The 24,917-nt window shown below is 45.4% G+C and overlaps 1 protein-coding gene across 3 annotated transcripts in view; it reads left to right on the top strand.

The window, feature by feature from the left end:
- Nucleotides 1-24,917, top strand: part of LOC135056213 (alpha-N-acetylgalactosaminide alpha-2,6-sialyltransferase 2-like) — a 187,731-nt gene that overhangs the window by 142,094 nt on the left and 20,720 nt on the right. For all 3 annotated transcript variants that reach the window (XM_063961098.1, XM_063961096.1, XM_063961097.1), the window contains exons 6-7: nt 6,491-6,594; nt 20,384-20,467. In XM_063961098.1, the coding sequence (XP_063817168.1) occupies nt 6,491-6,594; nt 20,384-20,467 (188 nt within the window). The remainder of the gene's footprint in view (nt 1-6,490; nt 6,595-20,383; nt 20,468-24,917) is intronic.

The following is a 24,917-nucleotide window of genomic DNA, read 5'->3' as shown; positions in this document are numbered from 1 at the left end:
ACCACCTCCTACCGTATTCAATATAAAATACTTTTACTTACATACAAAGCTATTAACCACACTGCACCAACATACATCTCTTCACTCATCTCAAAATATCTCCCTACCAGACCTCTCCACTCTGCACAAGATCTGCGTCTCTCATCCACACATATTACTTGTTCACACTCAAAATTACAAGACTTTATCCGTGCTTCACCCACTCTATGGAATGCCCTCCCACACACAATAAGACTCACCTCTAGTCTCCAAACCTTTAAACGTTCCCTGAAAACTCACCTCTTCAGACAAGCCTATCAAATTCCAGACCCACCCACATAACCTTCAATTCTTCCCAGTTACATCCTCTCTGTACAGTCCACATAACCTCACATTTTGTCTTCCAACATTGCTGGGTGATCATATCATACAACCCATTAAGAACCTAGCAATCTGGTAGACCATTAAGCAATAGGTAGCATCTATCCTTGTGTATCAATACCTATTTCCCTATAGATTGTAAGCTTGCGAGCAGGGCCTTCCTACCTCTATGTCTATCTGTTTTTGCCCAGTTTTGTTCTATTACTGTTGTTCTAATTGTAAAGCGCAATGGAATATGCTGCGCTTTATAAGAAACTGTTAATAAAATAAATAATAATAATAGTGACTACGAGCGTTATGAGGAGGAGTGGGAGGACTGGACTAGCAACAAGTGGCTCCTCAATGGAAGCTCTTTCTACTAATGTCATGCATACATTGAAAATGTAGGAGCTCCCAATGATAACAGAGAATAGTGTCAGGAGTATTTGTAAAAGCTAAGCGGCATTCTCAATACAAAATGTACCGTATATACTCGAGTATAAGCCGACTTTTTCAGCACATTTTTCTATGCTGAAAAAGCCCCCCTCGGCTTATACTCGAGTCAACGGCTGCAGCAGACGCCGTGGTCTGTGTGGGCATCCGCTGCAGCCGGCTCCAGGGACAGACACTAGAGGTCATTATTGACCTCTAGTGTCTTTGCGGCGTTGCTATGGGAGAGACGTCATGACGTCTCTCCCATAGAGATGATAGAGATGATCGGGTGCCGGGAAGCGGGCGCCGGAGCGGGCGGCCAGACGGAGCGGCAGCAGAAGAAGCGGTCGGGAAGCAGGAGCGGGGCAGTGGTAAGTATTGTTTTTGTGTGTGTTTGTAAGCGGCGACGGGGGCACAGCAACAGGGGGCAAAGAAAGAGGGGGCACAACTACTGGGGGCAAAGAAAGGGGGCACAACTACTGGGGGCAAAGAAAGGGGGCACAACTACTGGGGGCAAAGAAAGAGGGGTCATAACTACTGGGGCAATGAAAGAGGGGGCACAACTACTGGGGGCAAAGAAAGAGAGGGCATAACTACTGGGGGCAATGAAAGAGGGGGCACAACTACTGGGGGCAAAGAAGGGGCATAACTACTGGGGGCAAAGCAACGGGGGCATGTTTTTATCTGGCACTGTGGGGGGATCTGTCACTGGGGGTATATGTGGCACTGGGGGCACAACCCTAGCAACAAGCATTACCCCCTGGCAACAAGCATAACACCTACCGCATGAAACCCCTGGCAACGAGCATGACACCCTGAGCATGAAAACCCCTGGCACCGTGCATTTCCCACCCTAGGCTTATACTCGAGTCAGTCATTTTTTCCATTTTTTTGTGGTAAAATTAGGTGCCTCGGCTTATATTCGGGTCGACTTATACTCGAGTATATACGGTAATTATTTTAAACATAGAAAGCGCAAATTGAATTATATTAAATTACAGTACATAAAAATTAAATTAATAGGAAACAGTCACATTCTGTTACTATTAAGTTTATAAATGACATTAAATATACAGGTTGAGTATCCCTTATCCAAAATTCAAAATCCCACATTTTTGGGTCCCCTACTGAGATAATAACATATATATTATATATTATGTGTATATATAGATATATTATATAGATATACAATATAATATCTATATATATCTATATCTATATATATATATATATATATATATATATTTATATATATATGTCACTATCTCTGTAGGGGACCCAAAAATGTGGGATTTTGAATTTTCGATAAGGGATATTCAACCTGTACTATTCTATGGTTTCTGTTCTGGTTGGTACCATTCTCTTATCATAAGGAACATTCTTTAAAGAAGAGTATGGACAACCTAAAGACTGTCTATAGATTAGCCAACATGTTTTTTCACTTATCCTGCCCTTATGTACATAATGGTTAAGTTTCACTTTGGCATATTTACCTAGTACACTAGAAGGCTCCTGTTTTTCGTTTACTTTTTTCAGGCTCTTAACATATGGTTCATTATTGGGTCACCAAAGTATGGTTGCTACCTGATATATACTAATGCAGTGCTTTTGATTGGCACATACACAGGGATGTAGCGAGGGGTGTGTGACTGGTGTCATCTTCCAGGACACAACATAAAGGGGGTGGGATAGTCATACCTCGCTGCATGGAAACCACTGAGTGCATTAGCCATTTTTCTGCTTCCATTACTCCCCTGGTGCTTGGGTAATGTCAGGACATGGTGGTGGGTGCCAGCCTAGGGTGCAGAAGGGTCCTGCTACGGCACTGCACATTGTTATATGTACATGTGTTTTTGAGTTTAATGTCATTACCACTTATCCTCTGCATTGATTAATTGAACAGGTTCAAGAAACGGTAAGCACACACTTTTTGCAACACTACTTAAATTAAGACACCCCAATATCACTTTAATGTCATAAGTTCTGTAATACATAATCAGGGTTAATGGAGAATATATAGATTTTCTCAATGGCCACTAGGTCGACAGTGACTATGCTGACATGAGAATGCCAGTATCCCAACACAATTCTAATATGTAAAGTATTTTAGCGATACAGGCATTATTTACCAGGATGTTTAAAGTTATAATGCCAGCATGGTTAAAATAATAATAATAATAATAATAATAATAATAATTTTATTTATATAGCGCTATTTCTCCAATAGGACTCAAGGCGCTTAACAGATACAGTACATAGCATAATATAGTACAGAAAATAATGAAGTACATTTTCATAAAATTCAGAAGCATGAAGATACTAAAAGGGACATTATGGAAATGCTTGAGTAAACAGGAAAGTCTTGAGTCTACATTTGAAGGATTCTATAGTTGGGGCCTCTCGCACTGTGCGGGGAAGGGAGTTCCATAGAGTCGGAGCCGCATGACTAAAAGCTCGACCCCCAGATGAGTTACGAGAGATTCTAGGTACTGCTAAAAGTCTTTCATCTACAGATCGCAGTGATCGAGTGGGGCAGTATGGGGTCAGAAGCTGCTTCAGGTACCTTGGGCCCTGGTCATGTAACGCTTTGAAACTCAGTATTCCAATCTTGAAGATGATTCGCCATTTTACAGGCAGCCAGTGAAGAGAGTAAAGTATGGGTGTTATGTGGCAAGAACGGGGCTGGTTGGTTAACAGCCTGGCAGCTGTATTTGCACCAGCTGTAAGCGTTGCAATTCTTTTGCTGGGAGACCAAGGTAGAGGGCATTACAGTAGTCTAATCGAGATGATACAAATGCATATATGACTTTTGGCATATCATCTGAGGGAATTAAGTGCTTGATTCTGGCTATGTTCCTCAGGTGAAAGAATGAGGATTTGATTGTGGCTGATATCTGATGTTTAAGTGTCAAGCCACCATCCAGGACAACGCCAAGATTCCGCACACGATCACTGGTCTGTAATTCTGATTCCCAGAGTGTAAGTCCAGTTGGTTGGCTATGCTGCAGTCTTGTCCTTTGATGTTGCGGTCGTATCATAAGGACCTCTGTTTTATCCGGGTTCAGTCGCAGCCAAATGGCGCTCATCCACTCCTGTAGCTCAGCTAGACAGCCATTTAGGGTTGCTATTGGGTTATTAGTGCCCGGAGCAAAGGACAAGTACAGTTGTGTATCATCTGCATAGCAGTGGTAGACCAGGCCATGGCGCCTGATTATTTCGCCCAATGGGAGCATGTATACTGCAAAAAGCATGGGGGATAGTATAGAACCTTGTGGGACACCACATGGCAATGGCACTGGTGGTGATGAGTATAATCCAGACGATACTCTCTGTGACCTGCCTGTGAGAAATGATTTGAACCAGCTTAGGACTGTGCCATCCAGACCACAGAAATGTATCAGTCGCTTGATCAGAAGCCCATGGTCCACGGTATCAAATGCTGCCGAGAGATCCAGAAGGATTAATATTGAACAGTCACCTCTGTCTCTTGCCATCAGAAGATCATTTAACACACACACCAGGGCTGTTTCAGTGCTATGTCTTCTCCTGAATCCTGATTGGAATGGATCCTAAATATCATGGGTTGTCAGGCGGGTTTCCAGTTGATTTGCAACCACTTTCTCAATAACCTTTCCTAGGAAAGGAAGGTTTGATACCGGTCTGTAGTTGGTCATGCAGTCGGGATCTAAATTAGGTTTTTTAAGAAGCGGTCTAACAATTGCTTCGTTTAGGGGTCCAGGAAAAATGCCTGTCTGCAAAGAGCATTGAACAATTTTTGCAAAGACAGGACCAATTATATCCATACAACCTAGTAGAAGCTTGGTTGAGGCCGGGTCCAGATCACAGGTGGTGGGACGCAAAATCCGAGCAATTTCAGCAGTGTCCTTTACATCCACTGGGTCAAAGCTGGTCCATGAAGGCAGGTAGCTTATATTGGCAGGCTTTGTAGTTTGGCACTCTTTTGATGGCACTGTGGAGATTCCAGCCCGGATGGTGGGTATTTTATCTGCAGAGAAGTTTGCAACCTCGTTGCATCTTGCTTGGGAGAGGGTTTCATCAGTCTCCAGGCATGCTAGCTTGCAAAGCATCTCCACTGTGCGGAAAAGTTGAGCTGGACTATTGTTTGCTGCTGTGATCTCATTTGACAGGAACTGTGATTTCTTACGAGTGATTGTCGATTGATATTCTTCGTTATGCTTTACTAGTTTTATTTTGTCATCCACTAGGTTAGTCTTCCTCCATCGTCTTTCCAGTCTACGCCCCCTTTTCTTGAGCTCACTAACACTGTTGTCGAACCATGGAGCTTGACGTTGTGGTTTACGAGGTCTTATACGCACAGGGGCAATAATACCAATTGCAGCCATAACATCCCTATTATAATATCGGACTAGGGAACAGGGATCTTCACAGGCACCCAGTATAGCAGAGAGATCCAGATTTGCGGCAAGAGCCTGGGGAGTCATACCCCTCCTTGGACGATACCTGGTCAACTCCACGGGTAGAGATCTTATTTGAGGGGTTGCAACTGAGAACCAAAGGGAGTAGTGGTCTGACTAAATGACTGGGTTTATTTTTAGGTCAGTGACTTCTAATCCAATCTGAAAGACAAGATCGAGAGTGTGACCACTTTTAAAATGCTTTATGTAACATTAGAACTGTGTTGGGATATTGGCAGTGGTATTCTCATGTCGACATACTGTAGTCAATGGGCCTAATTCAGACCTGGTCGTAGCAGCAATTTTGTTAGCAGTTGGGCAAAACCATGTGCACTGCAGGTGGGGCAGATATAACATGTGCAGAGAGAGTTAGATTTGGGTGGGTTATTTTGTTTCTGTGCAGGGTAAATACTGGCTGCTTTATTTTTACACTGCAATGTAGATTTCAGTTTGAACACACCCCATCCAAATCTAACTCTCTCTGCACGTTATATCTGCCCCCCCCCCCCTGCACTGCACATGGTTTTGCCCAACTGCTAACAAATTTGCTGCTGCGATCAACTCTGAATTACCCCCAATTTCAACATAGTGACTACATACCGAACTGAACATTAAATTAGGCAATCTACTTCAAATCAATGAATGAATGAGTTGGGAAGTCCAAATACAATAGTAGACAGTGCTTTGAGCTGACTCTTTTAATCTTTCAGACCATACATGGTTGATTAACATTAAAGAAATAGCCACTGTGGAAAGGAGCTTTGCAAATGAGTCTTTAGACTGTTCTTGGAGCATTCAGCTTATTTTACAGGGCTGATTAATTAGGATCAATTGTGTGTAGAAAGTGAAACGGCTGTGCTGCTGCATTTTTTAACACTGTAAATACCTCCAATATCTTTTCTATAGGCAATAGGTGTGTATTTTAGAAAGTATCTTTTCACAAAAAAGCAACAAGGATGTCAATACTCAGAAAAGGCAACAGTACTCACCCAGCGTTACCAGTTGTTACAAGATTTCTAGAAGCTTTCATACTCTGGAAAAGTGTGCAGATTCTTATTTTAATAATTTCTGAAATGATTTTACAGATTATTTTCCTGTTTCAGTAACTAGTTCTAACTTCTAAGAATTAAAAATAAGACAAATAAAAGGTGTCCGTACAGCGTACCCCTGAGTACCGCCACACAAGAAAAAGCATGGATTCTAACCAATGTATAACCTGACAAAATAACCACAAAATACTAGGCGTGTGTAAATAATCTAACTCCAAACTCTCCTCTGCATAGGAAACTCGCTTTATTGTTTTACCGGATCACGACAGAGACTATTTAATGGTACAAGCTGCACTCACAAAGTCCACCATTGACAGGGGCGTAATGAAGGGTATAGAGTAAGTGTTTATCTGCTTTCTTAATGTGTTTTCCTATCACTGACAGTTTCTTCTTTTTTTTTTAAAGAGTGTTAGGGATACAATAAACTAGTATACTGAATTATGTCATTCTAATGAAACCATAGTTTTAATTAACACCCATTTTAAACTAAATCCCTCTATTTTTCATCAACAATTTTTTACGAATCATCAGTATGTATGTATTTTTTGACTGTAGTCAGGCTGACCATATTATCCCTTTTACCTGTAGATGCTCATGGATTATACAGGTTCTGATTAAACCAGCTGAAATGTAGGCTTGAAGTCAGCCATCTACAGAATCTGTGTAATCCATGAGCGTACCAGGTAAAAGGGATAATATGGTCAGCCTACATTATATATATATATATATATACTCACACACACATATATTGGAACCGTGTTTTTTTCTTCAATACTATTTTTTCTTTTTCTTTTTTGCTTTAAATAGAAAGTCTTCTCTATGTAAATTTTAGCTACCACCATCAACCTATGTGATCGGTGGTGGTGTTTCACTGAATAGACTTATGTAATAGGACACCAGAGCAGAGGCTGGTTCACTGTATTGGAATGGAGTTCTAAGCAATACTGGTCCTCATTTGAAGTATCTCTATTTCAGGGGGTAATTCAGACCTGATCACTGGGCAGCGATTTTTGCAGCCCTGCGATCAGATAGTCACCACCTACAGGGGGAGTGCATTTTTGCTGTGCAAGTGTGCGATCGCATGTGTAGCAGAGCCTCACAAACAGATTTTGTGCAGTCTCTGCGCAGCCCAAGACTTACTCAGTCGCTGCGATCACTTCAGCCTGCCCGGGACCGGAATTGACGTCAGGAACCCTCCCTGCAAACGTATGGACACGCCTGCGTTTTTCCAGACACTCCCAGAAAACGCACAGTTGCCACCCACAAATGCCCTCTTCCTGTCAATCTCCTTGCGATCGCCCGTGCGATCGCTTTTTTTGCACCATCCCATTGCTGCCCGGCGATCCCCGTTGCTGCAGTCCGAGGCGCCTGCGCATTGCAGTGCATACGCATGCACAGTTCAGATCTGATCGCAGACTAGCGATCAGGTCTGAATTAGGCCCTCACTCAGATGCATATATTAACAATAAAGCAACCAATGCTAAGATTTATCAAGCCTTGGACAGTAATAAATAGCATGGTGATAAAGTACCAACCAATCAGCTCCTGTCATTTTTCAAATACAACCTGTAACATGGCAGTTAGGAGCTGATTGGCTGGTGCTTTATCACCGTGCTATTTATCACTCTCCAAAGCTTGATAAATGGGCCGCTATATTTCATAGAGAGGGCAGGGGGTATATTTACTAAAGTGTGGGTTTTCAAATGTGATATGTTGCCCATAGCAACCAATCAGATTCTACTTATCATTTATCTAACACCTTCTAGAACAGGGATTCCCAACCACGGTCCTCAAGGCACACTAACAGCGCAGGTTTTAGTGCTATCCAGGCTTGAGCACAGGTGACTTAATTAGCACCTCAGTTATTTTGATTTAACCATCTGTGCTGCAGCCTGGATATCACTAAAACCTGCACTGTTAGTGTGCCTTGAGGACCGTGGTTGGGAATGCCTGTTCTAGAAGATAATAGCCAGAATCTGCTATGGGCAACATCTCCACTTTTGCACACCTGCACTTTAGTAAATATACCCCCTGGAGTGAGGTGAATACTGGCAAGCTTGTAATGAATAATTGCATGGCATTTCACCTATCATTTTCCACTACTATTAAGGTGGGTACACACTTGCCGATAAAATAAACGACGCCGCTCATTTTGCCCTTCCTGAGTGATGTTGTTTACTATATCGACTAGTATGTACGCTGCCCAGCCACGAGCAATGCGCGGCCCCGCAGGTCGTTAACAACTCTCGCTGTCGGCCATGCATGCAGCTCAATTTGGACTGTCGTCCAAAAACTGTATGCCCGGCCACGGCGTGACGTTCCTTAGCGATATTGTTTGCATATCGCTCACTGCCGACAACCGCCCCCGAAGGGAAGGGAACACACTAGGCGACGTCGCTCATAGAGCATATCGCCTAGTGTGTACCCACCCTTAGCTCTTAATCACCACTGTCTCTCTTCTGACAGGCTACATGGCAAAGTATGCTTGCCTACTCTACTGGAACTCCCGGGAGACTCACACATCTCGTTTGGCTCTCCCAGACACATGTAAAAGTAGGCAAGTATCCCAGAGGCTGCTCTCTTATCACTCATTGCTGCCGACTTCACGAGTGGAGAGGGTTGTCCAAGCGGCTTGATGACATGATCTGCACTCTGCCCCACACCCACCTGGCTGCACAATGCCCTTGTACCTCCTACCTGGCTGTCACATCCTGGAGGGGACAGCCAGTATATCAGTATGCAGCACTGATAGGAGGTGTGTGGATCACCGGGACAGGGAGTAGGTTATTCTTCAATGATGACCTATTGGTGTTGGGGGGGAATCTGATACTGGAGAATCTGTTACCATTGGGGGGGGGGGAGGTAATACCAATGGAGCAAGGTGGGATTAAGCCTTCGGGGGGCCCCAGGAACTTAAGACAGGGGCCATTCCCCACTATTCAGCACTGCCCCTCTGGATGTGTGTGTGTGTGTGTGTGTGTGTGTGTGTGTGTGTGTGTGTGTGTGTGTGTGTGTGTGTGTGTGTGTGTGTGTGTGTGTGTGTGTGTGTGTGTGTGTGTGTGTGTGTGTGTGTGCCTCCTCTCCCTGCGTCTCACTGAGATAGCCTCAGCCACTCAGGTTTTAACCACACTCCTGTGGCGGGGGCAGGCTCAGGAGCCTCCTTTTGGGTAGTATGGGGACCGATTCTGCTTGTCTCCTGCTCCGCAGCAGCTCTCCCTGCAGTCGCATTTACCATGGCTTTCTCCAGATTGGCAAATATCTACTATTTTCTACCAATAGCACTGGTACATATTCTGCCTTCAAAGAGTTGGGCACTTCCTGAGATACATTCAGCTCTGCAAACTGTGGGGGGGGGGGGGGGGGAATCAGCATTTTTGGCACAAAATGTGTCCAACTTTTCTTCTGTCCTCAGTGTTGATTCTTAAAGAGATGGGATATTTATTTAATATTTGTCCCATGGAAAACAGACCAGCAGATTTTAAAAAACTTTGTACAACAGGTGGAAACAGGGCTAGGGACACAAGTGATTGTGTTCATTGGTCAAAATTAATAAAGAATAGTATATATAATATAGAACAGAGCTGGCCAAACCAGGCCTCGAGATCTACCAACAGTTCACATTTTCCAGCCCACCTAGCTGGTGCACAGGTGTCGTCATTGCTAATTAAGATGTGCTGCATTCATTCCTAACTGACCATTCTACAGATCTCCAGGAGGCCTGGAAAACATGAACTGTTGGTAGATCTCGAGGACCGGTTTGGCCAGCCCTGATATAGAATATACAGAGCCATAGCTTAACATTTTGGTGCCCTATTCCAGAAAGAGAATTGGTGACCCCTGCTACCCATATTAAAAATAGGGACAGTGGGGGTAATTCAGACCTGATCGCTGCTGTGCGTTTTCCGCACAGCGGGCAATCAGATCTGAACTGCGCATGCGTATGCACCGCAATGCGCAGGCGCGACGGACCACAGAGTAAGTCCTGGGCTGAGCAGAGGCTGCACAATCTGATGTTTGTGCAGCACTGCTAATGAAGCGAACACACACTTGCGCAGCATTATCCCCTCCCCCTGTAGGCGGTGACTATCTGATCGCAGGGCAGCAAAAATGTAGCCCAGCGATCAGGTCTGAATTACCCCCAGTGTGTGCCGAAGGGGTGCGGCAAAAAACAGGATTTTAATACTTACCGGTAAATCCTTTTCTTCTAGTCCGTAGAGGATGCTGGGGTCCACTTATTGACCATGGGGTATAGATGGTTCCGCAGGAGCCATGGGCACGCTTAAGACTTTTCAATGGGTGTGAACTGGCTCCTCCCTCTATGCCCCTCCTCCAGACTTCAGTTATAGGAACTGTGCCCAGGGAGACGGACATTTCGAGGAAAGGATTTACTTTAATACTAGTGGTAAGATACATACCAGCTCACACCTCAACCATGCCGCACACATGGCCATCAACACAACACACGCCAACAGGCATGAATCAATTGCAGCAACAAGCTGAAGCTAACATAACACAACTTGTGTATAACTAAGGTAGGTAAAGTACGCACTGGGACGGGCGCCCAGCATCCTCTATGGACTAGGAGAAAAGGATTTACCGGTAGGTATTAAAATCCTGTTTTCTCATACGTCCTAGAGGATGCTGGGGTCCACTTATTGACCATGGGGTTTATACCAAAGCTCCAGTATGGGCGGGAGAGTGCGGATGACCCTGCAGCACCGATTGACCAAACTTGAGGTCTTCATCGGCCAAGGTATCAAACTTGTAGAATTTTGCAAACGGGTTTGACCCCGACCAAGTAGCTGCTCGGCAAAGTTGTAATGCCGAGACCCCCCGGGCAGCCGCCCAGAATGAGCCCACCTTCCTAGTGGAATGGGCCTTCACCGACTTCGGTAACGGCAATCCAGCCGTAGTATGAGCTTGCTGAATCGTACTTCTGATCCAACGTGCAATAGTCTGCTTGGAAGCAGGACACCCAATCTTGTTGGGAGCATACAGGACAAACAAAAACTCTGTTTTACGAAGTCGAGCTGTTCTAGCGACATAAATCTTCAAAGCTCTAACCACATCTAGAAACTTTGACTCAGTGAACGTGTCAGTAACCACTGGCACCACAATAGGTTGGTTTATGTGGAAAGAAGAAACCACCTTTGGAAGAAAATGTTGGCGAGTTCGCAACTCTGCCCTATCTTCATGGAAAATCAGGTAAGGTCTCTTGTGAGACAAGGCCCCCAATTCAGACACCCGCCGTGCGGATGCCAATGCCAAAAGCATCACCACTTTCCAAGTGAGAAACTTCAACTCTATCTCTCGTAGAGGATCAAACCAATCCGATTGAAGGAACTGCAACACCACGTTAAGGTCCCATGGTGCCACTGGAGGCACAAAAGGAGGCTGGATGTGCAGAACCCCTTTCACGAAGGTCTGAACCTCTGGAAGAGAGGCCAATTGTTTTTGGAAGAACACTGACAAGGCCGAAATCTGGACCTTGACTGACCCCAATCGGAGGCCCGCCTCCACACCAGCCTGCAGAAAATGGAGAAAACGTCCCAAGTGAAACTTTTACGTAGGAGCCTTCTTGGATTCACACCAAGACACATATTTTCTCCAAATACGGTGGTAATGTTTAGACGTTACTCCTTTCCTGGCCTGAATAAGTGTGGGAATTACTTCTTTTGTAATACCCTTTTGGGCTAGGATCCGGCGCTCAACAGCCATGCCGTTAAACGTAGCCGCGGTAAGTCCTGATACACGCACGGCCCCTGCTGCAGCAGGTCCTCGCGAAGAGGAAGAGGCCGAGGATCTTCTATGAGCAACTCCTGAATATCTGGGTACCAAGCCCTCCTTGGCCAGTCTGGGGCAATGAAGATTGCTCGAACCCTTGTTCTTCTTACGATCCTGAGAACTTTTGGGATCAGTGGAAGTGGAGGGAAGACATACACTGACTGGAATACCCACTGGGTCACTAGCGCATCCACTGCTATTGCTTGAGGGTCTCTCGACCTGGAACAATATTTCTGAAGCTTCTTGTTGAGACGAGATGCCATCATGTCTATTTGAGGAACTCCCCAAAGACTTGTCACCTCTGCAAAGACTTCTTGGTGGAGGCCCCACTCTCCTGGATGGAGATCGTGTCTGCTGAGGAAGTCTGCTTCCCAGTTGTCCACTCCCGGAATGAAAATTGCTGACAGAGCTTTTGCATGTTTTTCTGCCCAGAGGAAGATCTTTGTCACCTCTGCCAATGCTGCTCTGCTTTTCGTTCTGCCCTGCCTGTTTATGTACGCGTCTGCTGTTACACTGTCCGACTGGATCTGCACGAGATGATCTTGAAGAAGATGTACCGCTTGTTGGAGGCCGTTGTAAATGGCTCTCAATTCCAGCACGTTTATGTGAAGGCAGGCTTCCTGACTTGACCATTTTCCTTGGAAGCTTTCCCCCTGAGTGACAGCTCCCCAGCCTCGGAGACTTGCATCCGTGGTACCAGGACCCAGTTCTGAATCCCGAATCTGCATCCCTCTAGTAGGTGCGGACTGTGTAGCCAGGGGCGGATCCAGAAGAAAATGATAGGGGGGGCACCATAGAAGGGGCAAGTACATTTGCGTGCGGCTTCGGTGCATGTGAGGTGGCGCTTCTTATACAATGCCCACAGTTGTAGTGCTCATTATGCAATGTCCACTGTACTGGTAGTGCCCGTTATATAGACCCCATAGTAGTGGTGCCCCTTATGCAATGCTCGTATTACCCCCAGTAGTAATGTTGCCTGTAGTAATGCCCCCAGTCATTTAGCGCCCTAGTAGTTATGCCCCCAGTGGTAATGCCCCTGCAGTTATGACCCCAGTAGTTTACACCCACCCCTTTAATTTAGCCTCCCAGTGGTAATGCCCCCTGTAGTTTGCCCCATTGTAGTTTAGCCCCTGTAGTTATGCCCCCCTTGTAGTTTAGCCCCCAGTAGTAATGCCCCCAGTAGTTTGGCCCCTGTAGTTATCCCCCAGTAAATTGGCCCCTGTAGTTATGCCCCCAGTAGTTTGCCCCCCCTGTAGTTTAGCCCCCAAGTAGTAATGCCCCTGTAGTTACGCCACCAGTAGTAATGCCCTCCTGTAGTATGCCCCCAGTAGTTAGCCCCTTTGTAGTTGACCCCCAGTAATAATGTCCCCCAGTAGTTTGCCCCCAGTAGATGCCCCCCAGTAATAATGTCCCCCAGTAGTTTGCCCCCAGTAGTTGCCCCCCAGTAATAATGTCCTCCCAGTAGTTTGCCCCCAGTAGTAATGCCCCCTAGGAGTTTGCCCCCAATAGATGACCCCCAGTAGTAATGCCCCCAGTAGATGCCCCCCAGTAATAATTCCCCCAGTAGATGGCCCCCAGTAAAAATGTCCCCCAGTAGCTGCCCCCAGTAGTAATGCCCCCGATAGATGACCCCCCAGTAGTAATGCCCCCTGTAGATGCCCCCCAGTAATAATGCCCCCAGTAGTAATGCCCCCCCCAGTAGTAATGCCCCTTGTTGATGCCCCCCAGTAGTAATGTCCCCCCGTAGTTTGCCCCCAGTAGATGCCCCCGCTGCATTAAGGAAGATAAAAAAAACGTCATACTTACCGAACCCCGTTCCCGCTTCCAGACTTCCTCCTGGCGTCCTCTCCTCAGCACTATGAGAAAGACGTCATGACTGACGTCTCTCCCATAGCGCACGCCGCACAGTGACAGCGCCGGAAGCCGAAGCTCAGTACTCAGCTCCTGCCTCCGGCTGCCGCTGTGCAGGGAGACGGGCGCCCGCTGGTAACACAATCTCAGCGGGCGCCCGTCATCTCCCTGTGCGGCGCTGGCGCCGGGGGAGAACGGGGGACGGAGGCCACAAATGACAGGGGGGGCACGGGCCCGAGTGCCCCCCCCCTGGATCCGCCACTGTGTGTAGCCACCACAGGAGTGAAATCCTGGCCTTTGACGACAGGACTATTTTTCGGTGCATGTTAAGGTGGGATCCCGACCACTTGTCCAACAGGTCCCACTGGAAAACTCTGGCATGGAACCTGCCAAACTGTATGGCCTCATAGGCCGCCACCATCTTCCCCAACAACCGAATGCACTGATGGATCGACACACTGGATGGTTTCAATAATTGTTTTACCACTTTCTGGATTTCCAGAGCCTTTTCCACCGGAAGAAATACTCTCTGAACTTCCGTGTCTAGAATCATCCCGAGAAAAGACAATTTTGTTGTCGGTTCCAATTGTGACTTTGGATAATTTATGATCCAACCGTGTTTTTGGAGTATCGACAGGGAGAGCGTGATGTTTTGTAACAACTGCTCCCTGGATCTCGCCTTTATCAGGAGATCGTCCAGATAAGGAATTATATTGACTCCTTTTTGACGAAGGAGGACTATCATCTCCGCCATCACCTTGGTGAATACCCTCGGCGCCCTGGAGAGACCGAAAGGTAACGTCTGGAACTGGTAATGGCAATCCTGAACCGCAAATCTCAGATAGGCCTGGTGAAGACGATAAATGGGAACATGCAGGTAAGCATCCTTGATGTCTACCGACACCATGTAATCCCCCTCCTCCAGACTGGAAATCACTGCCCGGAGTGATTCCATCTTGAACTTGAACCGTTTCAAGTAGAGATTCAAATTTTTTAGGTTCAGGATCAGTCTGACCGAGCCGTCCGGCTTCGGAACTACAAAGAGGCTTGAATAAAACCCCTCCCCTTGTTGCGGCAAAGGCACCAGGACTACGACCTGGTCCTGACATAATTTTTGGATTGCCGCTGTTACTGCTTCTCTTTCTGGAAGAGAAGCTGGCAAGGTTGATTTGAAAAATCGGCATGTGGGAATGTATTGAAACTCCAGCTTGTATCCCTGGGATACTATTTGCAATACTCAGTGATCCAGGCCAGACAGAATCCAACCTTGGCTGAACATTTAGAGACGTGCCCCCACCCGAGTGGCCTCCTGCAAGGGAGTTGCAGCATCATGATGAAGATTTGGCAGAAGTAGGGGTAGACTTCTGCTCCTGGGAACCTGGAGCCATTGTGGACTTCTTTCCCCTTCCTCTTCCCCTTCCTGCAAAGAAGGGGGAACCTCTCGCTCTTTTGTATTTATTGGGCCGAAAGGACTGCATGTGTGTGTGATAGGTCTTTTTTGCCGGTGCAGGTGCAGACGGCAAAAACGTTGACTTACCTGCGGTAGCCGCCAAGACGAACGCATCCAGACCATCGCCAAATAAGGTCTCACCTTTATATGGGAGAGCCTCCATGTTTCTTTTGGAATCCGCATCCGCGTTCCACTGGCGAATCCACAATGCCCGCCTAGCTGATACCGCCATGGTAGCGGCTTGTGAACTCAAGAGTCCAATATCTTTCATCACTTCTAGCATGTAGGCGGCAGCGTCTTTGATATACCCTAACTTAAGGAGTATCTCATCTTTATCAACCGTGTCAATTTCTGATGACACTCTGTCTGACCATTTTTCAATAGCGCGACTGACCCACGCGCAGGCATTAGTGGGTCTGAGCAGTGTACCATTGGCAACATAAATGGATTTCAATGTAGTTTCCATCTTACTGTCAGCCGGCTCTTTTAGTGAAGCCGTGCCAGGTGCAGGGAGAATTACCTTCTTTGTCAACCTGGATAGTGCACTGTCTAACACAGGGGGTGATTCCCATTTTTTCCTGTCCTCTGCTGGGAAAGGGTAAGCTACCTGAATCCGCTTAGGAATATGAATTTTTTTCTCAGGATTCACCCACATCCCTGCAAAGAGAGCATTTAGCTCGTGGGAAGGAGGGAACGTGACTTTGGATTTCTTTTCCTTACATAAAGAAGCCTTCTCCTGAGGTACAGGCGAGGCTTCTGTAACTTCCAACATGTCCCTTATAGCCACAATCATATATTGTATATTTTTTGCCAATTTATGATCTATTTCTCGACACAAGAATCAGAGTCTGTGTCGGTATCAGTATTCACAAATGGTCTCTTATGTGACCCAGAGGGGCCGCCTGCAGAAGGAAGAACTGAGTCCTGAAAAATCACATCTTCCACAGATTTTCTCCAGCATTCAGCCTGAGATTCAGACTTATCTAACCTCCTGTTAATAAGATGCATACTGTCACGTATTTCTTTCACCCATGCAGGCTCTTGGTGTGCCGGCAGCGCCACCACATTACAACTCTGTGTCCCTAAAATACCTTCCTTCGTGGAGTAACTCCCTGCCTCAGACATGCCTTACACGTGTACAGCACACACTCACAGACACACTGGGACTTATAGGGGGACAGACCCACAGCAAAATCTGTCAGAGGGACACAGTATAGGAGCAGCCAGTTCACAACCCCAGCGCCAGTATGTAATGTCTGTGAACACAGAATGCCCACAGACAACAGCACTTTTACACAGTAATTCACACTAGTAATGCACCACCAAACGCTTTGTGCCCCCCTTATTTGCACCCTGTACTTGTTGCCAGAAGTGGAGGAAAGGACCAGTGTTGTCTCTGCAGCTGAGGAGAGAGAGAGGAAATGGCGCTGAGCAGTGTGCTGGCTGCCTGAGGAAGAAGCTCCGCCCCCGCAAATGGCGCATTTTTCACTCAGCAATGTCTGTTAATATTTATGCTGGCGGGGGTAGGGCTGTGCCAGCAGCATCTTATGCCCCCTTTGCACCATTTTAAGGTAATATTTTGCTGCCCAGGGTGCCCCCACGCCCTGCAGTGCTCTGTGTGTGTGGGCAGCAATGGCGCGCTGCGCTCCCGCCAGCCGCGCCGTACCTCAGCCGTCACTTTAGTTGCTAGAAGATCTATCTTCTCATACTCACCTGTCTTCAGACTTCTGGCTCTGCGAGGGGGTGACGGCATGCTGTGGGAGAGAGCATCTGGGCACGGCTAGCGTTCAGTTCCCTTCAGGAGCTAATGGTGTCCTGTCAGCCAGAAGCAGAGCCATGAAACTCTTCAGGAAGTTGGTTCTGCTTCAGCCCCCTCAGTCCCCTGAAGCAGGGAGTCTGTTGCCAGCAGTTCTCCCTGAAAATAAAAAACCTAATATAAGTCTTTTTCAGAGAAACTCAGTAGAGCTCCTCAGAGTGCATCCAGTCTCCTGGGCACATTTCTAAAACTGAAGTCTGGAGGAGGGGCATAGAGGGAGGAGACAGTTCACACCCATTGAAAAGTCTTAAGAGTGCCCATGGCTCCTGCGGAACTGTCTATACCTAATGGTCAATAAGTGGACCCCAGCATCCTCTAGGACGTATGAGAAATATAGGGGTGTGGCTTTACAGAGAAGGGGCATGGTTTCACAGGGAAGGGGTGTGGTCACAAAATATTACCAATTCACATTACACCACACAGTAGAGCTCCTTGTACATGGTTCACCACAGTAAAGCCGCTTATAACAGTGAGCCCCTTATACACATTACACCACAGTAGAGCCACTTACATCCTTCTGTATCATTAAGGATGCTAGCTATATGCTGCAAGAAGTGTCCCAGCATATCTACTATAGGTACTGTATATAATACTGTAATTTCCTGTTAACTGACCTTAGGAGTAACAGTGATCATATGATGTACAATATACTTAAAGGCCATCCACCTGTCTATGTGCTCTCCTGTAGTTGTGCAGCACATATGTACCATACAGTACATGAAGCCACGTTATCCACAAGCAGCAGTTAATGGGGGAAACAGGGTACAAGTGAAATAGCAAAGGACTGAGGCTGTCACAATTCACCTTCTCATTCTTGCAGCATAGACCTCCCTTGTGTATAGACCTTACATTACCACCTGAGACGGGGAGCTCTATGGAGGAGCTAGAAGTGACTGGTGTCCGGCTGCCATTGCAGGGCTCTGTGGGAGTGGGCTGGGGCCAGAGACAGGAAAGCCAGGAGAGGGCAGAGCATGCAATTGACAGTGATCACACTGAGTGGAAAAATATGTGGGTCCCAGGGATCCCTCACTTTAAAAAATGTGGAGTCCAATTTTACTGTTTTTGGGTCCCATCGCAATTTATGCTTTTGAGCTCCCTATATGCCTCCCAACATAGCATTAGACCATCCCACATGCTCTACATATATACCATGTCAAATCACATTCATATTTTCAGTACTTATAATGCTTGTAAATACATTGCCTTGATCTCACATAGCCAACAGGTGCAGTGCTAGGGGTAGAGAGGGTGGTAAAGGCAGGCAACAGGTGGAACAGTGCTGACGGTGGTTGTCCTGGGGTACCTTATGCAATGCTGGGAGAAGGTAGCAGTTAGGGTAGAGGGGTGCAAAGGCAGGTGGCAGTTGGGGCAGGGAGGGGGTAAAGGTAGATAGCAGTTATGGCAGTATTGGGGCGCAAGAAGGAGGTTAGCGGTATGTAGTACTGTAGTCAGTGTTAGGGGTAGGGAGACATCAGTGCTTCCTGCTCCCCCATCGCCTTTTAGAAGGCCTCCTGCTATAGCACAATCCCTGAGGTGTGTGTGTATGCTGGGCACTGTGTGGGTATGGGGGTTGTATGTGTGTATGCTGAGCACTGTGTGTCTGGAAGTGGGAGTTTATGTATGCTGGGCACTGTGTATGGGGGGGGGTGTGCTGGGCACTGTGGGTATAGAGTACACATATGCTGGGGACTGTGTGAGTATGAGGGGCGTATAATGAGCACTGTGTGGATATGCACAGAGTTATGGGCACTGTGTGTGTGTATACTGGGCACTGTGTAGGTATGGGGGTGTTTATAATGGGCACTGTGTGGGTATGGGGGTGTTTATAAAGGGCACTGTGTGGGTATGAGGGTGTGAATATGATGGACATTGTATGGGTATGGAGGGTGTTGTAGGCAATGTGGGGGGTGTATACTGGGCACTCTGTGGTATGGGGATGTTTTTAATGGGCACTGGGTATGAAGAGTGTATAATGGACACGGTGTGTGTATTTGTGGGGGGGGGTATCTGTTGTCCACTGTGGGGGTATTGGTTGTGTGTGTATATTGGGCACTGTGGGGGTATGGGCAGAACGGCACTGCCCCATCTCTCACCGTTTGCATTATTAGCCACCTTATTCCCCCCCACATATACCCCGACTCCCTCCATCTGTTGCTTGCAAGGTCAACTTTCATAGTCCCCCAGGATGTACAGACTTTAGGATCTATGCTCTTTTGCAGCATTTCATTCCTGGGCAGCAGTTCACTTGCTAACATTAGCAGCTCTGTAGCCTAGAAAATCAGCATTTGCGGACAAACATGAATTAGACCCTTAATCGACTCCCAGCAATAGGGATGACCATCTGTGGATTAACTATTGATGGTGCCATCGGTGGTTCACCTCAATGGTATAAAACCATTTACCAGGGAAACCATTGATTGTTTCGCCCACCGATAGTCATCCCTGCTCAGCCTGGGGGCATATCTTCATGGATGTGTCATGGGCGGAGCTAGGCACCATACCCGTCATTAAGTGTAACAAGCAAAAAAAGAACATTGGGGACTCTCTACCATCAATGGTGTAGAACCACTGGGTCTATGTCTTCTATGGCAAAACTATCTGTCATCAGCCATTAACCATCAATGGTTTGTAATCACCGATGATCAATGGCCATCCCTACCTCAGCAATGCAACTATTGCGACTGCCCTAGCGCTGATGCAGGTTTTGATGGTGCGTCTGATGGTGCACCGATGGGGCTTTAAAGACCCACCAAGACAGATTTGCACTGCCACAAGGCACTGCAAGTGGGCATCTCAGTTTTGTAGAAATTGTTGGCGACATTAGCATAAAGTTGCAGATGCGGTTGCAGTAAAAGAAGCAACTGCGGTCGTGTCCAACTCATAATCAGGCCCTAATTTCCTTGCCTCATTTAAAATAAATGGGTAACTCTAGGAAATAAAATAATGATGTGGAAGGTAATGGATCTGTACTACATGGTAACACCTGCAAGCGCGTTAGCAAGTGACATTACAGAAACTTTGTAACAGCAATATTTTTATACAATCATTTGGTAGCATTAACAAAGAATCTATAGAACAAAAAATAAAGTTTAAAGTCCCTTTGGCTAATCTGCACTGAATATTTCAATATTGTTTGTGATTAATTTTTTGTTAGTGATTTTTTTTATGATTAAAACATTTTTAAAGCAATAAAGTAGCCAACATCTTTCTATGCTTCTCTCTGCAGCCCAACCAAATTTTTTGGTAAAAATCTGACAACAGAGCATTTCAAAATCCTTCACCCGGATTTCATGCGCTACTTGCGAAACAGGTGATTTTCTAATACCTACAGTAGCTTATTTATGTATATGTATAGCTGCTAGTGAGAGGTTAGTAAGATACTATGTAGAGTCTGATGGTGAGTATATCCACTGTCAGATCCAAGCTGCAATTTCACATTTTTCTGATTTTGCATGCCCAACAGAGCAATAATTGCTGCTCAGTCGTGGCCATATAAGGTACAGTAATCGTCCCAATCAGACGATAATTGCACAGTGTATGGACACCTTAAATATCAGACTTTACAAGTAGCAGTTATCTGCTAATAAACCAAAGAACTTTTAAAAATGAATCAAGTCATTTAAAACATAGATAACTGGTAAATGAAAAATAAGTTGTTTTATATATTAAATATCAAATTTAAGTTTACAAAATATATTTACAATTCCCAGGAGCTTTTCAGAAATATTTGACATCTGTAAGATTAGAGATGAGGGTTTGATAACAAAAGGAAGCCTTTTTCAAGGACTAGACTTTTTCATACTTATGTATAATAATAATAATAATAATAATAATAATAATAATAATAATGTGATTTATAAAAATTTGGATCTGAACTTCTGCCTAAAGCTAGCTACACACTGCGATTTTTTTTTGCTTGAACCGACAATCGGCACAATTTTTCAGCAAGTGGAAGGCACACACGCTGCACGATACCGGGACCTTTTAGCCTATATCTTTTGTCAAGACTGACCGTTATATTGGCAAAACGCTGAAATGCTTGTGCTTATACACTGCACAATAAAACAGGCCAAATCAACCGATTATTGGCAAATCTGCCCAGTAATTGTAATTGTATAGTGTGTAGCTAGCTTTAGTGCATGCACATGTCTATGAACACAAGAAACAGGGTGTTTTTAAATTGAAAAAATGTGTTTCTGGTACTTAAAACCTTCAGAGTTATTAAGACAGTGTAATAAAGTGACCTTACTAGCAAACCTGAAAAAAATACACTTTCTTTTCATGATATACATGGGAAATGTTTTGATTACGCACTTTACACACTTTAGGGATTGCTATAGGATCTAAACTGTGTGCTAATTCTCTGATCTATAGTTCTTAGTGGCAGATTTATCAAAAGACATGCAGCCCTATTGCCTGCCGTAACTCTGCTGGCTGTAAGTTGTGCCAGTGGGGGTCATTCCGAGTTGATCACTCGCTAGCAGTTTTTAGCAGCCGTGCAAACGCTAAGCCGCCGCCCTCTGGGAGTGTATTTTAGCTTAGCAGAAGTACGAACGAAAAGGATCGCAGAGCGACTACAAAAAAACAGTGTGCAGTTTCAGAGTAGCTCCAGACCTACTCCTAGCTTGCGATCACTTCAGACTGTTTAGTTCCGGATTTGACGTCACAAACACGCCCTGCGTTCTCCCAACCATGCCTGCGGTTTTCCTGGTACGCCTGCGTTTTTTCGAACACTCCCTGAAAACGGTCAATTGACACCCAGAAACGCCCACTTCATGTCAATCACTCTGCGGCAACCAGTGCGACTGGAAAGCTTCGCTAGACCTTGTGTAAAACTGTATCGGCCGTTGTGAAAGTACGTCGCGCGTGCGCATTGCGCCGCATACGCATGCACAGAAGTGCCGTTTGTATGCATCATCGCTGCGCAGCGAACATTTTCAGCTAGCGATCAACTTGGAATGACCCCCTGTATTCACTGGCAAAGGCTTCACCATACCTTCTAAAGGGGAAGACTGTTTAACATGTACTGTAGCTGTCTCAGGGGTCTATTTACTAAGCCTTGGATGGAGATAAAGTCGCTTGAGATAAAGTATCAGCCAATCGGCTCCTAACCGCCATGTCACAGCAGGCTGAGTTTGAAACATGACAGGAGCCGATAGGCTGGGACTTTATCTCCATCGGATTTATCTCCATACAAGACTTAGTAAATAGACCCCTCAGACCTTCGGGGGGGGGGGGGGGAAACTTTGTTCATACCAACCTACTCTTTCTCAAATTTTAGGACAGCCCCACAGACTCCCAGCTCCGCTGGAGCCAACCTTATTATGTCTAGGGGTAAAAGACAGTGTTGTCCTTTATCGCCCTTGCTATTTAATTTGACCCTTGATCCCATGCTTCAAGTGATACAGAATTGGTAATTATTTCAAGGAATTCAGATTGGAAAAGAGGTAGTTAAAATCTCTGCCTTTGCAGATGATATCCTCTTATACGTATCAGAACCGATAAAAACCTCTGATGGAATGAATAAAAGAATTCGGGTTAGTATCAGGCTTCACAGTGAATTTAGAAAAGTCTACCGCTATGTACCTTTGTAGGGCTATATATGCCCAACATGGTCGAGAAACATCCCTAGTACACGGGCATCCGAAGCAATCATATATCTAGGGGTGCAAATACCTAAAAATATTAACAATTTATATGCTTTTAATGTCTAAAATTATACTTAGTATTCGGGAAGATACTGAGCATTGACGTAAACTTACTCTTTCCTACCTAAGACGGGCCAATCTAGTAAGAAATATTTTATTCCCCTAAACCCCCTTATCCCCTTCAGTCCCTCCCTATTTTATTTACCAGAAAAGACACCGCCGAAATTGAAGAACTGATCTGCATCTTCATTTGGAATTGTAAAAGAGCATGAATAGTACTTGTGATACTCCAACAAAGTAGAACAAATGGGGGTATTCATTTTCCTGGCATAAGTGCTTAGAGGCATGCTGCTCACCTCAGTTATTTGGGAGAATGGTTACATAACAGTGATATATATTCAAACATATCTTTAGGTTCCGCTTTTTTAGGTGGAATCAACTTGACCACTTTTCTTCATTTACATAATAGCGAAATTCCTTTTTGGGAATCGAACCCATTGCTAATGTCCATTTGGAGACTTTGGCACAGTCTCCAACATATGCTCTCATTAAACCCATTTGTATTTCTTTTTCTCCCCCTAAAACATAACCCGGACTTTCAAAATGGAGAGGCGAGATATCCCTTTACCCTGTGGTCTGAAATGGACCTTACCTACGTTTGGCAACTTACAAACCCCTTCACTAGGAAACCCCTATCATTTTTGCAAGTAATCACCAAATATCCTGCTCTTGGGTTTTTGTCTTAAGTTTACTTCCAAATACAAGATTATGTGGTTACTCTTTCTAAAAAATGATTGCCAGCAGACTGGGATAACCCCCTGGATAAAGTACTACTTCAATACACTCCAAATAAGAAAGCCATATCCATTCATTATTTATTTTTAAATACCCCACTAAAATATGACACAATAACAACTGGGCTTGCTCAGTGGAGAAACCAATTCCCGCCCTTAACCATACAGACACTGTTACAAACACTAAACAACTCAATTAAAATTATACCTGCAGTAACAAATGCTGAACCTTTCCTTAGCATAGTTCACAAAACATATATTTTTCCTCACCGTAGATACTTAATGGGAATAGCAGAGGATCACTCTTGTCCCATATGAATCTTTGAAGGCAGGCCTATTAAATTTTCTTTGGGCATGCCCGATGATACGGCGCTGCAGGTGGCTGGGAGGGAGGGCGTGACATGACATAGGGGGCGTGGCTATGTAGTTGAGGCAACACAGGGGCATGATGCTTGTGGTCGCGTCACCGTAGCCATCCCTTGCTACACAGTACACGATTACAGGCATTGTACAGCGGGAGGCAGGGCAACGATGACGCGATTCATTTTGTCCCCTTGGACATCCACTTGTTCTCTGTAAGTGGGGTGAGGGAGAGCTGCGGCGCTGCGGGAGACTTGCCCACCTTTCTGGGGGGCCAGGAGGGGCACCTGATTTTGGGAGGGTAGTTAAGTATGCTATGTAGCATAATAGTAACTGGGTCCTTACAGTAATGAAAAAAATGAAAAACAAAGGTGACAGTATAACAGGATTCAGAAAGCATGATTGAAGAATATAAATTCAATTATAAAATAACTGCCTTGAAAAGGTCACTAGCGAGATTAGCAAACTGTCAAGGTACCACAAGTACTGATAGAGGGACTGGAACTTGGACCATCCATTACCAAATGTCTTGTTCTGCCTATGCATGAAATGTAACTGACTAGTTAAGGTTGAAAGGATTGGTAGAGTCAGCCTCTGAAATGAAACTAGGGGGCATGATACATAAATTCATGCTGGCCTTACCTTTCATCCCAGTTATCTCCACCTTCATACTGTATGTACATGGTAAAGGAAGACATGGTTTATATCATAGTATGGCACACATCTGCCAGCTCAACCAGAGAGCAGATACATTAAGCACGTGCACCTAAACCTCAGGGGTTCATAAGATTGGTCACTCATGCAACTGCTGCATGCACTGTAAAAGTTCTGCAATGTCTTCCAAAAAAAAAAAGTCAGAACCTGAATATTATGCGTGCAATCTAGATAATATACATGGTGGACAGTTTATTGGCATCTATTCTCTTCATGTGAGCACCTTCCTGGTACAAGAATACCT

The sequence above is a fragment of the Pseudophryne corroboree genome, chromosome 3, assembly GCF_028390025.1.
Source record: "Pseudophryne corroboree isolate aPseCor3 chromosome 3, aPseCor3.hap2, whole genome shotgun sequence".
Classification (NCBI taxonomy): Eukaryota; Metazoa; Chordata; class Amphibia; order Anura; family Myobatrachidae; genus Pseudophryne; species Pseudophryne corroboree.
Note: the sequence above shows the minus strand (reverse complement) of the source record. Positions and strands in the feature narration are given on the sequence as shown.